Raw genomic sequence first — 16,572 nt, forward strand, 5'->3', positions numbered from 1 at the left:
TCAAGCACTTGGGTTGGGGAAGAGGAGGAGAGGAGAGATGTTCCAGCTGATAAGAAGAACACTCCTGCACACTATAGGAGACTCAGGACTTGGGGGAAGCAACCTGGAAGGCATTCAAAGGCTGAGAAATGCCCTCCTGGAAATGGTGAGCTGAATCCAAGTCAGAGCATATTCTGGAACTTCAGTGCTCTTCCATTTCTTATGCCTACAGACAGGTTTGGATGCTCCTGTAGGTAGTGACACAAAGACTCTTTCCACAAGTTCTCTTCTCATTGTGGCTGGGTGTGCTGTGGTGTTACTTAGGAGGATAAATACAGAGGCTGATTGACCCTGCAGAGTCACAGCCAGGGTTACAAGAGGAGCTGCCCAGAGTATTTGCACCGTGGGCTGCACACACCTCTCTTTGTTCATGCATTCAAACCCATCACCTCCAGAGAGCAGCTCATTACTGATTTCCATGTGTTCCCCTGTGTGTGAGCTGTGGTTTAAAAGCAGTTTCCTCTTGCAACCTGTTCAGCTCTTCACCTTGGGTTTTTTATAGATGTTGACTTAAGAGTATGACGGTATGAGAAGAAACCACTTAATGGGGAACGCTGACCTCTGCCTTTTCCAGTGCTCTTTTCCTTGCCAAAATAGCTTATCTCCTATTTGCATCCTCTGCTCCTTGTCTCTCTGCTATTTCAGGAACTGGTCTGGCGCCTGTTTCTGGGGGATGATGGATCTGCATCACTCAGACATTTGCTGTAGGAGCATTTCCAGTGCTGGAGAAATATCTCAGCATTTATGAGTTGGCCACTGTGCCTTTGGATGGTGAAGGTTTCTGTTCCACTTTCCAGCTCAGTGAGGGTGGAGGTCATTGGAGAGAACTGATGCCTGAGGGTGATTATTTGGCACTGGAAATGAATAAGTGCCTCAACCAGGCACCTCCAGCAGCCACTCATGAATCATGACTGTCCTGGCCAGGGCTGCCTGACAATGCCTGGAAAGCACGTGGTGTGTTTTGGGTGTAACTTATGGATATTGTTGGGCTCATCTTGATCTTTCTCAGTATCACAGGGACAGATGTGACCTCGCTGTGTTTCAAGTGCCACTGGATCAGGGCACAGGTCAAAAGTTTAATTTCCACAGTGTCTTTAGATGTCATTTACAGGCTTATTACTGTGCTGAGATCAGCTCCAGGGCAGCTTAACACCACAGAGCTACTGACAGGTGCAGGGAAAAGCAGATGAGGTGCAGTGTGGGCAGACAGGGATGTGTATCCTATGAGTTCGTGTGAGTAATGACAAGGCAATTACTGTGAACAGTTTGAGGAATTAAGTATAGGTGTAAGATGTCAGGAATAAAAATAGGAGCTCAGTCCTGGAGGAGAGAAATCCTCCCTGTGAGAATTTCCAGACTGAGCAAACAGCTCTCATGGGAATGGAGCAGATCTGGGTTTTTTCCATGGGAAATTCAAAGTGTTGGACTCAAAAAGGGAGATACCTTGCAGAGGAGCTCCAGCCTCAGTCCCTTGGGAAGGGCTAAGAGAAACTACATTCTTTTTGACTTATAACTGTTGATAGATCGATAGGTTATTTACTCCTCCACTGCAAGTGAAACTGCTTATGCTGGAACACCCACTGAAACTTTGAAAAATGTACCAGTTGACTTGATTTCCAGGCAAGAGAAGAAAAATAAGGTGGTGAAAACAAAGTGTTAAGAACAATATCTGTAAGAGCACGCAAAGTGCCAACTACATTGGTTTTTTTGCAGCTCAGTATAAGCATTGTCAGCAAAAATTGAGCTTGTACTGAGCAGTATTCAAAATGTTCTGAGGCATATTTGGTATGAATTGAAACTCTTTACTCCAAAACAGCTATTGCAACTGTTCTTTTACTTGGTGTCTAAAAAAGCCCCAAGACAAGTATCAGTTTTACATCCTCTTTTTTCATGTGATCTTTTATCTTAGCAATCAAACTTGGTTCACATCTTCAGGTCACACCTAGAGCACAACAGATCTCACTCTAAGGAACATTTTTTTCTAACCTGTGCAAGTCCTTTTTCAGATTAACTGACCTGGAAAATAACTACACAGACTCAGAGCAAACCTGTGTCTGTGCCACGAGGTAAAACCAGGCCAAGAGGTAACACACTGTTTAACTGCTGGTGGGTTTTGTGGTCTGATTTCAGCCTGTGCAGGCACCCAGATGGATGAGGAAGGAGGAGAAGGGTCTTTAGACACCACCAAGGGCTGACTTGTCTCCTCTGATGCTTCATTTGTCCATGAACTTGGGTGTCCTTAGTCCTTAGGAGTGATGGAGGAGGCAGACAGTGTTTTTCTGGCTTCATGGACCACCTGGTCTCATTCCTCCCTGCAGGAGTGTGTTTTCTTGGAGAGTTTTGTCTCCTTTGGTTATTGTATGTTTCTTTGTGCTTCAGGCTTTCACACAGAGGATCTTTAAGACTGGAACTAGTGACAGACTGGTCTGTAGGGATCTGGTAAGGAGAGGTGGTACAATGGCTAAATAGGGATCAAGGAAGAGGGAAACCACGAGTGACAGATGCTTGAGTGAGAAAAAGGGCTCCAAGAGGGGCTTGGGGAGCAGCCAACATGTTGTGTGAGACAAAAAGGGGAGATAGGGAAAGGAGGCATCATGGCCAGTGGGAGAGGTGAGCAAGACCAGCCCTTGGCTTGTGCTGAGGCTGAAGGGTTTGGGAGCAGGATCAGGACTATCCCTGAGCCAGAGGGGCTCTGGTGGCCTCTCCCACCTCTTGGGCTCAGGTGATAGAGTGGATGGGGAGTGCATGGGAGTCAGGGGATTGCTCCCTCAGCAGCCTCTGGTCACCCCAGGGGCCTCTTGAGACAGAGCCATGTGCAGGAGCAGTCGTGGCTGGAGCTGAGTGCAGCAGCCACCAGGTTAAAAGGAGGCCACAAGCAAGTTTGTGTTCTAGTTTTGCAGGTGCTGGAGAAAGATTTCTTTTGCTTTGCAGAGAAACTCTAGGGAAGGCTCTGGGATGAGGCATAAAATCAGTGTTTTGTTCCTTATTATGCTGTTTGTGATTCTCTTGTGATTTGCAGCAACCTGGTCAGATGTTCATTAAAAATCAGATGCATCTGTTTGAAGTCAATAATGGAATTTAAGGAGGATGAAGGGCAAATTTTTCATAAACTCTTAGGTCTTGAGGAAGATTCTTCCAGGGAAGAGAGTTGTGTAGGGCAGTACTGCAATGGTCAGTACTAGTAATGGCTCATTGTTATGATTAATAGGGGGAAAAAAGGAGATGCAGTAGCACAGTAACTGTTAATGGCAAATAAAGGTTAATGCCAGGAAATCATATTCCTCCAAATGAGTTCAGCCAAGTTACTGGCTCCCTCTGTAATTCATCACTGCAGTGAGCTGGGGAGCAGAGGCAGCTGCTGTGTCATGGTTGGACTGTCAATGGCCTTGAGCTGTCTGATGACTGAGAGTAGAACTGGGGCAGCTCCAAGAGCCTCACAAAGCTGCAAGCTGGGGCTTGGTCTGTCAGTGGGTGACAGATTTTGGGGCAAGGAGTGACAGGCCTGGCTGGGAACCTCTTGCCCATGCTGCAAAAAGCCCAAACATAGCCTGGTTACCCTGTCACCTGTGCTTATTTCCTCAGGTCAAGTTCCAGAAAGTCATTTTCCATTGTGCTTGATCCTTAACCACATGCAGAATTCATTTATTAGTTTCTTAGGCTGGGCTTGTGGTGGGAAGAGGTCTGGCCAAGTGTTTGGGATGACTGTGAAGGACCTCAGCCCTCATCACTCATGCAAACACTGAGGAAATTACGAATTGTCTTGGTTCTGGCTAGGACAAGGTTAACTGTTGTAGCAGCCAGGAGGGGCATGGCAGGACCTTGGGGTTATTCTGTACCACCTCAGCCATGCAGAGAGGATGGAGGGGGTGAGGTCTCCCTTGTCCATTCAGGGGTGTCTGGGGTGTGTGTTTTGGCAGTGCCAGGTCCTGCATGGTGAGTGATAATGTGTGAACTGTTTCTCTATCTTGTACACTCTGTTACTGACACAGTTGGGTACTGTTCATTTTCTTACTTTGTTGCTGCTTTTTAGTAAATTGGTCTTACCTCAGCCCCTGACCAGTGCCTCCAAGTCCCCTCTCCATCCCACTGCAGGGGCAGGGGGTGAGGGAGGGAGTGAGCAGTGCATGATCTGCAGGGTTTCAGTGGGAACACTAAATTGGGGAATAATTCCTAAACCAGACCAAAAATTTAACCTAGTGCTTTGGCATCCTGTAAAGGCTGAGGAAAGGCTTTAATCTTTAACACTGAGAAGCTATAGCTCTGTTCCCTGAGATGCTGCAACATGACTTCATGCTCTACCTGCTTCATTCTACTCTCCTTGTGGCTGTGGGGGACAGAGTGAAGCCTGGGGGCAAAACTGAAGCAGGGGGGGCTTTCCCAGGGAGATGAACCAGCTGGAAAACAGCTCAGGAAGTATCTCATCTTAGTGCAGCTGCTGGTGTGTGACCAGAGAGCTGCTGGCAGAGAGCAGCTGATGAGAGGGAGGAGATCAGCCTCCTCCTGAAGGGTTGGTGTGTCAGGTTTCCATGCAGAGCACGTGTGGGTAGTGCGAGCTGCAAACCCTGCTGTGCTCCAGCCACCACCACACAGCGAGCCAGGAGCATGGGGCAGGTGGCCTGGAAGGCTTTCTTTCTCTCCCTTTTTGATTATAAAACGGAGAAATACGTCATTGCCAAGAACAAGAAGGTTGGGATCCTCTACCGAGTGGTGCAGCTCTCCGTCCTGGCTTACCTGGTGGGGTAAGATCATTGCTTCTTTCACATATAGCTGTGCTTGGGGGTTGCTTGCTGTGCTGTGATACAGATTAGTGCTGCAGACAGAGCTTGCTGTGCCTCCTGATTTTAATGCAGATAATTAGGCATTTAACAGCTGGATTTTGTAACAGCAAATAGATTATATCGGATTTTTCACCTAGGGATCACTAGATTCAGCTCTACCTTGCAGATTAGCCTCAGGTTAAAAATAAACCCAGTGGCACAAGGGCTTTGTACTGCATTATTTATGCCTTTATTTCTGTCTTTGGTGGGCATGGTGCCAGACCTGAGCACCTGACTCGTTAGGAAAATAGCATTTATGGCCACTGTGCTGAGCCTTGGGAAGCACCTGGGTTGCCTGCATGACATGCTCAAGCCTAAATGACAAGGAACCCTGCAGAAAGTGGGAGATTTTGGGGCTGGAATGGGCTGCAGCAGCCAGGACTGTGGGGGCTGAGGCAGTGTTAATGTCACTGCCTCGCTTTCATTCCAGAGCAGGGCGAGTTGGCATGGAGATAGCTGGAGCACCACTCGGGAAGGCCCAGTTCTGCAAGAGGCTGTTCACACTGCTGTGTAAGGAGCACAGCCACAGACCTTGAGGGCTCAGAGCTGGAATTATCCAGCCTGTGCTGGTGCCTGTGCTGCCTGAGTTTCTGAGGATTTTCAGACTCTGATGCCACAGTCTGTAGCCTCAGTGTCTGTGCTTCTGAGTCCTTTCGCTTTGCTCACACCTCGTGTTTTCCCTGATTAAATATAGCAAGGTCATTTTTGCCTGCTGGATTTATTTATAGACAGGTGTGCAGTCCTTGCTTTAGTGAGCAGGGCACAAGTGAAGCCTCAGCAGTCTGGCATGGACTAGCTGCTGAAGGAGAAATCCTGTGGATAAGGTTGCTGAGGACACATCCTCTGTCCAGGAGGGATATAACACGACCAGTGGCTGTGGGTGGCCAGTCTGGCTGTTTTCCTCTCTCAGCATCTATTGCCTTCTGCAAACCCTTAGCACTCTCACTTATCCCTGCAGTGATTTGTTTGTGGCTTCCAGGTCACCACAGCCCTGCTCAGTGTCAGGCTGTGTCTGCCTGCTGGGTCAGGGACCTGTGCCTGGCCAGGGTGGGAATCATCCAACCCCTCTGCATGGTTCCTTGCACACAGCTGCCATTTCTACCCCCATTCACTGCGGAAAATGAAGGGACTGAGTGTGAACCCTCCTGGGAGAGATCAGCATTCTCAGGAAAATGGGAAGCTTCACAGGGATGGGGAATGTAATTCTCCAGGTTTGCCACAGGTAGCAGGTGAAGGGCAGTGAATGCCAGTGCTGCTCAGCCCGGGGTGGTCCCTTTCCCTCCCTGCACACAGCAGTGCACTGCAAAGAGGAGACAGTTGTCATCACCAGCAGAGGCAGCTGCAATCCTCTCCCAAACCTGCCCCAGCACCCTCAGACTCTTCAAGGGGCTGGGTGTTGTGTTCTCCTGGCAGGTGATTTTGGCAGTGGTGTGGGGAAGCTGGCAGCATTTCATTTTAAGAGTTTTTTACCCAGTGATCTGGACTGTTGGTGCTTCCAGTGGGGAGAAGTAAGCAAAGTCTTTCCCTGGACTGCTTAGCAAGGCAGCAGCTCTCCCAGCTGTGCAGAGACCAGGATGTGTTCGGGCTGTTTGGCTTACAAAAGATCCTGTGTTCAGCTGAGGATATTCCCTGCAGGTTTCTGTGAGGAATACTCAGCTGGCCTGCAGGAGTTGCACCTCCCCAGCCATGGGGGCCCCACCAGAGGCTGCTAGAGGGGGAGAGAAGAATTGTGTACATGTCAAACCAACCACACTCTTCACCACGACTTGCAGAAGCCTCTGCTGTTTGTTGTCTTGAGGAAGGCAGGGTCCTGCCCTCACCCTTTCATTTTCTGTGGTCGCTGAGTGTAGCACAGGACAGGAAGACTGGGGTTTTTTTCAACCCCATGCCTTGGTATTACACATTTCTCTGCTGTAGGTAGATAAGCACAGCTTGTGACAAAGAGTTTGTTCTGTATCTGCACTGGTAGTTGCAGACTTGGTGTTATTGACATGTTTTGATTTGCTTTTGAATGCTATTCGACCTCTGATTAACTTGTTCCCTGACCCCTCTTGCTGATGCTGCTGCCTGCTGTGTTCACATAGGTGGGTGTTTGTTGTCAAGAAAGGCTATCAGGACACAGACACATCCCTCCAGAGCTCTGTCATCACCAAGCTGAAAGGGGTAGCCTTCACCAACACCTCGGAGCTGGGGGAGAGGCTGTGGGATGTTGCAGACTACGTCATCCCTCCACAGGTTGGCATCACCCCACTGCTAGTGTCTCTGCCATTCAGCTGCCAGTGTGGAAAGGCTGAAGTGATGTTTCCAGGTCTTCCCTGTGAATGAGCAGGAGGTGGGATACAAGAAAGCAATGCTGGGCTTTGTCTTTGGTCTTTCCAGCAAATACCAAAGCTGCCTGGTCTCTCACACAGAGGTCTGGCAAGCAGAAGTCCTGTGGGTTTTGGTGGGACTGCTCAGCTGAGCACTGTCTGCTCCTCTCCATTCCTGGGCTAGAGCAGGTGTGCATGGGGTTGTCTGGAGCAGGGGGAGGTGGAAAGAAAATGTGGTGCAAGTTGAGCGATGAGGGATGCTGGAAATATCTGGTTAAACCTTCCCTGCTGCTTTCTTGGCTTGGACACTGTGAGATGCACAGGGAATGGGTGGCAGCAGATGTGGCCCTGACACCAGGTTGGAAGTTGCTCACTTGTGCTTGCCCTGTATGGAAAGGTGTGAGGGCAAAATCCAGGTCCTGTGCTGATAGGGCAGAAAGCTCTAAACTAAACAACTTAATTGTCTGTGCATAAGAATAAAGTTTGCCTTGTTCCTGCTGCACCAGTGTTTACTCACACCTGTGACTGCTCTGTGTCTCCACCAATTTCAGTGCAAAGCCTCAGCCCAACATATGCCATGCAGCAGGAGGCCCAGGCAGTGTGTTTGCTCTGTCCCAGCTGTGTGGAAGCCCTGGGACACTTAGCAGGTGGTTGAGATGCACACTCAGAGGTGAAATGGTGGCACTGACCAGTATTTTACCTTGTTGGATGTTTCTCCTGGGTCTCAGTGGCCTTTAGCAGTAGGACAAGAGGGCACAGACTCAAGCTCTGCCAGGGGAGGTTTAGATGGGATATTAGGAAGAGATTTTTTACAGAGAGAATGGTCAGGCATTGGAATGTGCTGCCCAGGGAGGTGGTGGATTCACCATCCCTGGAGGTTTTCAAGCTGAGACTAGATGTGGCACTTAGTGCCATGGTCTAGTGACCACGGTAGGGTTGGACTCAATGATCTTTGAGGTCTCTTCCAACCAGGTCAGGTTGATTATTCTGTGATTTTGTGTTACTGCATGTTGGCTTATTGGGAAGCCTTGTAGTGTGGTGGGCTGAGTAAAAAATAGGCAGCCCTGCCTCTGGGCTGCTGTGCCACACAGCTGTTTGGGCTGTGGCTTCAGGAAACCAGTGTTACTGCATCCTGCCCCAGTGTGCATCAGCCACCAGCAACCACAGGGCTGTGGTGACACTCAGCAATGTCTAGGGGCTGTGAGTGCTAATGTAGAGCCTCACGAGCTTTCCTGCTCCATGGCTAACTGCTATTTGTCTGCTGCACATCTCAGGTCAGCTGGGAACTGCTGCACCCTGCCTGGGTTTTGAGGTGTACCTGAATGCTGCCCCCAGTGCACTCAGTGACTTGCTCTGCTAACTACTGTGTAATCTCATTTCGCTTTGGAGGAAGAGTCATGAGCTGTCCTGGTGGGTCTGGGTGGGCTGGTTTACACTGGAGAGACCCAAGTGGTGGAGCAGGAGGCAGTGAGGGCTGGGAGAAACTCTGTCTCCTCCACAGAGCAGTGGGCAGCTCTGCTGAGCCCACCAGCACAGCTGCTGGCTGATGTGTCCCTCCTGCTGAGGACAGAGGGATGGATGTCCCAAAGTGCTGATGGAATGAGGAGTAAATCCACCCCATGCAAAGCCCAGTGAGGGAAGGAGAGTGAGCCAGGAGGGTGTGAGAGCACCAAGCTCTGCTCCCATGATCAGAACCCCAGGATCTCTGATTTTTCTGTGTGACAGGCAGGGCTCTGTGTTGGGAAGGCTTCTCTGTTGTGGGTGTGGATTTCTCTGAGATGCTCAGGGCTGCTCTGCCTCCCACCAGGGCTGTGGGTTGGCTCTCGTGGTTGTGTGTGCACCCACAGCACGAGGGACCTCATCCAAACAAACACCCAGACAAAGGGCACTGTTGTATCTCAGCCTGAAAAGCCTCTGGAAAGAGGGAGGTTGTGTTCTTCCAGAGAGCTGCATCCTCTTGTAACAGGTGCTTCAGGTTTTCTAATCCTTCCTGCTTTACTTTATTTTCTCCAGGGTGAAAGTGTCTTCTTTGTCATGACGAATCTGATCGTGACCCCAAACCAGAGGCAAGCCACGTGTCCTGAGGTAGGAAGAACTGAGCCCCTTGGCTCCCAGACCCCTACAACACAGGGGGTAAGAACTGACAGAGGACACCTGGGGAGCCACCGACAGAGGGAGGATGAAAAGCGAACGGTTTTGCTCTGCAGTGTAATATTTCACTTGGGAAATAAGATTGGCTACTGTAAACCTGGAGCTCAGCTGACTTAATTTCCTGAGGCACTGATCATGTAGAGCCTTCCTGACTTGAGAGGAAGGTGTTGGATTTCTGCCCAGCTGGAGAGGAGACCAGGCAGTGATTGCTCAGGGGCAGAAAAGGCTGTGGGAAAACAACTTTGAGGTGACTCAGTGTTGCTCTGGGTAGAGGAAATTTTTAAGAGCCTCATCCCGGGAAGGGCTTTCCTTACTTTCCGGACACCTCTCCAGAACATGCCAGATGGGCCAAGGGTCTTTGTGTCATGTGGCACGTCCTCTGTGGAGATGTGGTTTGGAGTGGGCTGGAGCCTGGGGGAGGAGAGGGCTGGCTGTGCAGTGTGTTGTCTCCGTGTGCAGGAAGCAGGTAGCCCTGGCCAGGAGCACAGCTGCTCCTTCACGGCACGGCTGTCCTCTAGTGGCTGCAGAGCAGCTGGGAGAGGGCAATTTTGGGCTCCAGAGCTTGCAGCTTAGATGCAAGGTTGGGTTTTCTCCGTGTACTGTGACCTCCTGTCTGGGTTAGGTGAGTGTGAGGTATTGTCTGGGGTTTTCACAGCCTGTCCTGTCCCTCTCCAGACTGAGCAGAACCCAAACTCAGGACCTCATGGCTGAATCCTGGTGTTCTCAGTGGTGTGATATGCTGAGCTGTTTGCATGACCCACAGTTCCCACGTCAGCTGCATGTTTTTAGTGTTCACCATCCTGCAGAGAACTCACCCCACATCAGCAGCACTTTCTTACCCCTCCTCTGGGTCTCATGTCCTCTCACAGGTCTCACTTCTGTCCTCTTGCCCTCTGCAGAGTCCCAGCATTCCTGATGCCCTGTGCTACATGGATGAGGACTGCCCAGAGGGGAAAGCAGTGGTGGCTGGCAATGGTAAGGGAAAGATCCTTTCTCCTGTCCTGTGTCTAGTGGAGTCCTGTTCCTCCAGAGGCCTCAGCCTGGTTACACCCCCAGAGATCTCTGACTTCAGAGAGCAGCAAGGCCTTTCTTTTCTTTGCTATCTTTTATTAAGAATGCTGACTTGCTTACAGCTCTGCCATGGCTGGGCCAGGGCACCCCAGGCTGCTCAGAGAAGCAACAAGAGAGTGTTTGTTCCAGCTGAGAGGCCCTTTCACAGCAGGCAGGAGGGAGAAAATCTATTTTCATGTGCCCTGTAGGCAAGAAGAGGAGGTGACTGCTCTGTGTGACCTTTTCTGTGATGTCTGCTCGCAGGGGTTAAGACTGGCCGTTGTTTGAAAGACAGGGACAGCATCAGAGGGACTTGTGAGATACTGGCCTGGTGCCCAGTGGAGAAAAGATCCAAGCCCAAGTACGTGGCTGTCCTATCCCGTTTCCAAGCTTGAGCTGCTTGGCTTGTGTGTCACTCAGGGCAGTTTCTGTGTTCCCTCTGCTTGGATGCTTGCTGAATGTTGGCTGTTCAGTGCAGGAGGAAGCTCTGCAAAGCCCTCCCTGGCAGGACTGGCCCTCTGCTCCCCCTGCTTAGCTCACTGGCTGTCCCAGGGCTGTTCCCAGCTCTTGGGGCATCCCCTCAACCTGCACGTTCCCCACCACCTCCTTGCTGGCAGTGTGGGGACAATGGCATGGCTGGCCTGGCACCATGGGATGAAACATATTGGATGAAGCTGTTTCTATCCAAGATTTAGCATGTGGGCAGGGTACAAAAGTAAAACAGAGAACAAACCCTTCTCTTCCAGGAAACCTCTTCTTGGCAGCGCAGAAAACTTCACTGTTTACATCAAGAACTCAATTCGCTTCCCCAAGTTTAAGTTCTCCAAGTAAGTGCAGGTGCTTGGAGATCCTTCTGTCCTCTCCACCACAGAACCAATAACCTTGGTTTGTTCCACTGACCTTCTCCTGCCAGAGGGTTGGGGTGGGCAAGTGAGTATTCTGTCCTCTAAGGGAAAGCCTTTGGCTTCAGGATGTGCAGGAACAAGGGGATAATGAGGACTTGGAACTACTCAGGGAGCAACTGGGATAAGGCTGTCCCTCCCCAAATGAGGTCTGTGGTGGTTCCTACAGCTTGGGATGCATCACAGGTCCTAAGGCAGATGGATCTGTCTGCCAGACAGAGCACAGTTAGGTTCCTGAGTTGCTTCTGTTCAACAGATATTCATCCTCTTCCATACAAATGGAGTTTCCTGGACAAGGCTGGGAAAAATGCAAATTTGTTTGCATTTTCTGCTGCTTTGTGAACAACAGGGAGACAAGGTGGGTTTCTCTCTTCCCTCCACGCAGGATGAATGTGCTGGCCACTGACAACGAGTCTTACCTGAAGACCTGTCGCTACAGCAAGGAGCATCCCTACTGCCCCATCTTCATCCTGGGGAACATCGTCCAGAGGGCTGGGGCCAACTTCCAGGAAATGGCCTTGGAGGTAGGAGTGTCCCTCAGGCTCATGTGTCTTCCCAGCTGGCTGTGCTGGGTGGCTGTAAGCACATCCACTGGCCACTGCCCAGGGAACTGCCTGGAGAGATGCCAGTGCCTCAAGTCAACCTGGTCCTGTTTATTCCATCCCCTGGGAATGGGAGGCAGGGTGATGTGGGTCCTCTGAAAGAGCTGGTCAGGTATGTGTCACTCAGGGCTGCCCAGGGATTCTTGGTTTAATTTCAACATTACTACACTCTTAGTTTAAACCCAGAACTCTGGGAACTCCATCCCTGCATAAAAGATCATCTTCTCCACTGGAGTATGTTACAGCCACTTAAATTAATGAAATCAGTGTCTTGGGATGAGAAACCTTTTCCTTGGATGCCAGCACAGGGATAGCTAGGGTTGTGTGTAGAGTAATGGGACTGACATCACACACCTGAGCTCAGCCCATCCAGGGCTGTGTGTGCTCCTGTCAGTGACCAGAAGTGCAGCTATTCTTGTCCCTGGGGAAAACTTGCCCAAGGATCTGACAAATTTGAAGACATTTTAACTGAACTAAGCTTAAACAACTCACCCTGTCTCTCTCTTTCATTAAGGGTGGTGTGATAGGAATTCAGATTGAATGGAACTGTGATCTTGATAAAGCTCCTTCTGAATGTAATCCTCACTATTCTTTTAGCCGACTGGATAACAAGTCTACAGAAACCTCCATCACTTCTGGCTACAACTTCAGGTGGGTAAAGAGGAGGACACAATCAGTACTGCAGTTGGGCTGGGCTGGTTTGACTCACAGGCACTGGAGGTTGGGAGTGGAGTGGCATCAGCCTGTGCCAGGCACTGCCCCGGCCAAGCACGGAGCTCTGCAGAGGAGGGAGGATGGGGCTGTGCTCCTGGCAGGCTAAAGCTGCTTTTGGTAGGGGAAATGATCTGTTTGAAGAGATAAATGATTTCAGAGGGGTTCTAGTGTGTGTGGAGGGGCAGATAATGGAGGTAAACTCAGCATTGTTGTGTTCAGGTTTGCCAAGTATTATCGGGATGCTGAGGGAGTCGACTACCGGACGCTCATTAAAGCCTACGGAATCCGCTTTGATGTGATGGTGAATGGCAAGGTGAGGCCCAGGCCAGAATGTTTCAGAGACTGGAGGGAAAAAAGGTGGGGATATTTGTCAGTGAGAGGGCAGCTCTGGGATTGTCAGCCTCTCTGGCTGGCCTTGGAAGAGGCTCTTGCTATCCATCCATGTGGAGCTAACCCTACATAAAAGAGGAGCTGACCTGGAGTGTAGCTGAGCCTGTACCTCAACCTACAGCCAGGCTCATGTAAGGCCTGACAGAAGGAAATGTGACCCAGAGCCTTGTTTTCCATGTGTATGCACTGCAGACAAAAAAAAAGAAGCCTAATGCAGGAATGATGCAAGCTCAGAAATGCAGCCAAGGACAGTTGGATCTGGGACACACAGACCTTTAGCATCCAAGACTGCTGACTGGTTGTGGCTGGGCTCCCGAATGCTAGCAGAACACATCCACAGGGCCCAGCAGCCTCCCCTGTGCACTGCCACACCCTTCAGTTTGCTTCTTGGGCTGACCTTTCACTGAGTACTTCACGGCTTTTTCTCTTTTCAGGCAGGGAAATTTAACATCATCCCCACCATTATCAATATCAGCTCGGGGCTGGCACTCATGGGAGCTGTAAGTGAATGGATTGTCTAAAAGTAACTTCTGGGCCCCAGACCCCTCCTGTAGCTGGAAGGGAGAGAAATGGGATGGGGAGGTTATATATTCTCCCGTAGAGTCTTTGCTACTCTGACTGCTCAGTCAGGTGTGTGTCTGTAATGTACCTGATACTGTAAATACACACACATGGGGTATATAACATATATACCCCACAAAATGCATGGAGAGAAGGAAAATACAGCTCCTACAAGTAACTATTTCACTGATGCTCATTGCTAACAAGATCAGAACACTCTCTTCTATTCCAAAGATAAAACCCAAGTTCTTTCTCTTTGCAGGGAGCTTTCTTTTGTGACCTGGTGCTGATCTATCTGATCAAGAAGAGTAACTTTTATCGAGGCAAAAAGTATGAGGAAGTAAAGTAAGTAGCATTGGCTTTGTGTTAAATGTCCTGAGAATAGAAATAGGAGGAGATATAGGAGCACAGTAACTGTTAATGGCAGAAAAAGGCTAATTCCAGGGAAATGTGTTCCTCCAAATGAGTCTGGCCACGTTACTGCCTCCCTCTGTCACTTATCACTGCAGTGAGCTGGGGAGCAGAGGCAGCTGCTGTGTCATGGTTGGACTGTCAATGGCCTTGTGCTGTCAGTCCCTAATGACTGAGGTGGAATTGGGGCAGCTCCAAGAGCTCCAGAGCATTATAAAACTGCAAGCTGGGGCTTTGTCTGTCAGTGAGTGACAGACTTTGGGGCAAGGAGTGACAGGCCTGGCTGGGAACCTCTTGTCCACATTGCAAAACAGCCCCAAAATAGCCTGGTTACCCTGTCTGTCACCTGTGCTTGTTTCCCCAGGTCCAGCTCCAGGAAGTCATTTTCCAGCCCTTCACTGAATGGGAATCAGAGCCCAGAGCAGCTCGATGGGCTCTAGGCACAGCGATGGCTCTGCCAGCTGGACTTGTGCTCCAGGAAAGCCACACAGGTGTGAAATCACACCAGCACTGGGAGGAGGAGATACCCCAGATCAGGGCTACTGACTATTACCAGGATTCCCAGAGGAAAAGTCCTATAAAGACTGTCCTTCTTCCCTGAGATTTCTCTGGTATCCTGAGTTTGCAGCAGTGTTGTCGTCACTGTGGATTTATAAAAGGATTTTATAAAAGGACAAAGAAGGCACCAAATGAATGTTTTTATATCCACTGATAGCTATATCTGTACCTATGCCAAGAGCCAGTGCTATCCTGTGGCTGTGCTTTGCTTCCATGTGCAGAAGAGCTGTGATGGGAACCACCACTGGCACTTTGGGAAGGGCTGAGGCTGAGATTCAACCCATCTCCTGCTCTGCTGCCTTGCAGACACCACTTCCAGCTCCCTCATGCAACGTGTGAGGTCAGGTGTGAAGCAGCAGGACTGCTCTGGTTGGGAAGTGCAGTGAAATATGGAATTTGAGCTGGGGAAAGGGCTGTTATCCTGCAGGGCCTGTGGCAGGGTGGGTGCTCCTCTGGGAAAAGCCATCACAAGGTGCTCCATTGCTTCAGGAACGGCAGGAGCAGGTCCTGCCCAGCTCTGCATGGAGCACATGGTTGGGCCCAGTTGCTTCACCTGCTGCCCTGGCCCAGAGAACTGCACAGGGCAGGGAACAGCAGCAGAGCAGGGACCTGCAGCAAGGCAGGTCAAAAATGCAGCTAGAAAAGAGAATCAAACAGCGGAGTTAACTTAGGATAAGCTGTGTTACCTCACGCTCTAATCTCATCCAAAGCCTCCTCCCTCTTCATGCCACAAGTCCCTCCATGAGTCACCATGTGTGGAACTGCACTACTCAGGCCTTCTAGAGTTACCAACACAGCTCAGGCTTTCGACTGTCAGAGCTGAATTGAGCAACTTCTCGATGGTGAAACACGTGGTGAACTCCACATGTGACATCAGGGCATGGCACACCCCATGGAGACCAAGGAGCCCACCAAAATGTGCAAAGCTGACTGTGCTTGCTGAAACCTTTGTTTCACCTTGACAAAGCAACATCCTCTTAGGAGAGGACCAAAGGCATTTCCTGATTTAAAGTCTTCAGGCTCCCCAGATTCCCTAGGATGTTTCCCTTCTTTATATTGTTTAACACAATTCCCACAACCCCTGCTGGTAATAAAACATAACCAGATTCCTTCTCAGGACCTTTTTTCTTGAGTTTGGTTTGTTTTTTTCTCCTTGTATTGAATTTACAGCAATGGAATGTGTCACTTTAGGGCAATGCTCTGCAAGACTCAGTGTTTTTCAGGTTGCAAAAATCACCTTCTCTTGGTGGAAGTAAATCAGCTGAACAATAAGTTTCCAGGCGCAGGTCTATGGGAATGGTATTACCTGTGTGTGGGTGATTGAATTGTCCTCTCTGCTTCTGCCAAAGAGATCTAGAACCACAACAATACACTGGTGAACCACACAAAGTGCCAAGGCTTACAGGTGTGTTGGTTCTGTGTGTTTCATTGCACACAACAGGACTAAAAAGGGGCAAAGTGATTTGTGAGAACATCATTTAGTGGCTTTTCTGATGACCAGAAAAGCATCTGTGACAACGTCATTTATTCATAGTACAGATAGCTCATGTCTAAGAGAACATTTGCCTTAGCAACTCAACTGTATTTCCATACCAAACCTTTACATATAGTTAATTACATTATTTCCTTGTGTCAACGGGTTATTTTTAAGAGTGCTGTGTTACACACTGCTCCCTCAGTATTTGTGTGTAGGGACAAGCAGCAAATCCAGAGGGGATTGTACCCAAAACACAAAGGATACAAGGGACTACACTAGTCGAGCTTAGGGACAGAAATCTACGATGATGATGAAATCACAAACAAACAAACACAGCAGTGCTTCACATTCAGTTTAATTAGAACAGTGCTACTGATTAATATGTACTGGGGCATAATTTACAGACAGCATGAACGACACGAGCCACGAACAGCAGCGTGGAAGGTGAGCTGGCCTGGCGTGCAGCGACCTTTGGCAACAGTCCTCCCGCTCCGTGCCCCGCGGCGGCTCGAGGATGCTCAGTACACGTGCACCATCCCGTAGAGGAAGGTCCAGAACAGGACGTAGGTGAAGAGCCCTCCGACCAGGCCC

At 49.8% G+C, this 16,572-nt stretch overlaps 1 protein-coding gene across 1 annotated transcript; it reads left to right on the forward strand.

The window, feature by feature from the left end:
* The first annotated feature begins 4,601 nt into the window (after positions 1-4,601).
* On the forward strand, positions 4,602-13,884 carry P2RX5 (purinergic receptor P2X, ligand-gated ion channel, 5). The gene is made up of 10 exons (XM_009073275.1): positions 4,602-4,778; positions 6,941-7,091; positions 9,179-9,250; positions 10,216-10,291; positions 10,631-10,727; positions 11,113-11,193; positions 11,654-11,792; positions 12,385-12,521; positions 12,804-12,897; positions 13,798-13,884. Exons 1-10 carry the CDS (start codon positions 4,642-4,644, stop codon positions 13,882-13,884), a joined length of 1,071 nt encoding a protein of 356 aa, XP_009071523.1. The 5' UTR covers positions 4,602-4,641.
* Positions 13,885-16,572: the final 2,688 nt, after the last annotated feature.

Source organism: Acanthisitta chloris, unplaced genomic scaffold, assembly GCF_000695815.1.
Source record: "Acanthisitta chloris isolate BGI_N310 unplaced genomic scaffold, ASM69581v1 scaffold34274, whole genome shotgun sequence".
NCBI classification, from domain to species: domain Eukaryota; kingdom Metazoa; phylum Chordata; class Aves; order Passeriformes; family Acanthisittidae; genus Acanthisitta; species Acanthisitta chloris.

Coding starts and splice junctions, on each gene's coding strand:
- P2RX5 (XM_009073275.1), top strand. CDS start 4,642: ATGGGGCAGGTGGCCTGGAAGGCTTTCTTTCTCTCCCTTTTTGATTAT. Junction 11,793..12,384: donor TCCAGGAAATGGCCTTGGAG/GTAGGAGTGTCC, acceptor TCTTTCATTAAG/GGTGGTGTGATAGGAATTCA. Junction 12,898..13,797: donor ATGTGATGGTGAATGGCAAG/GTGAGGCCCAGG, acceptor TTCTCTTTGCAG/GGAGCTTTCTTTTGTGACCT.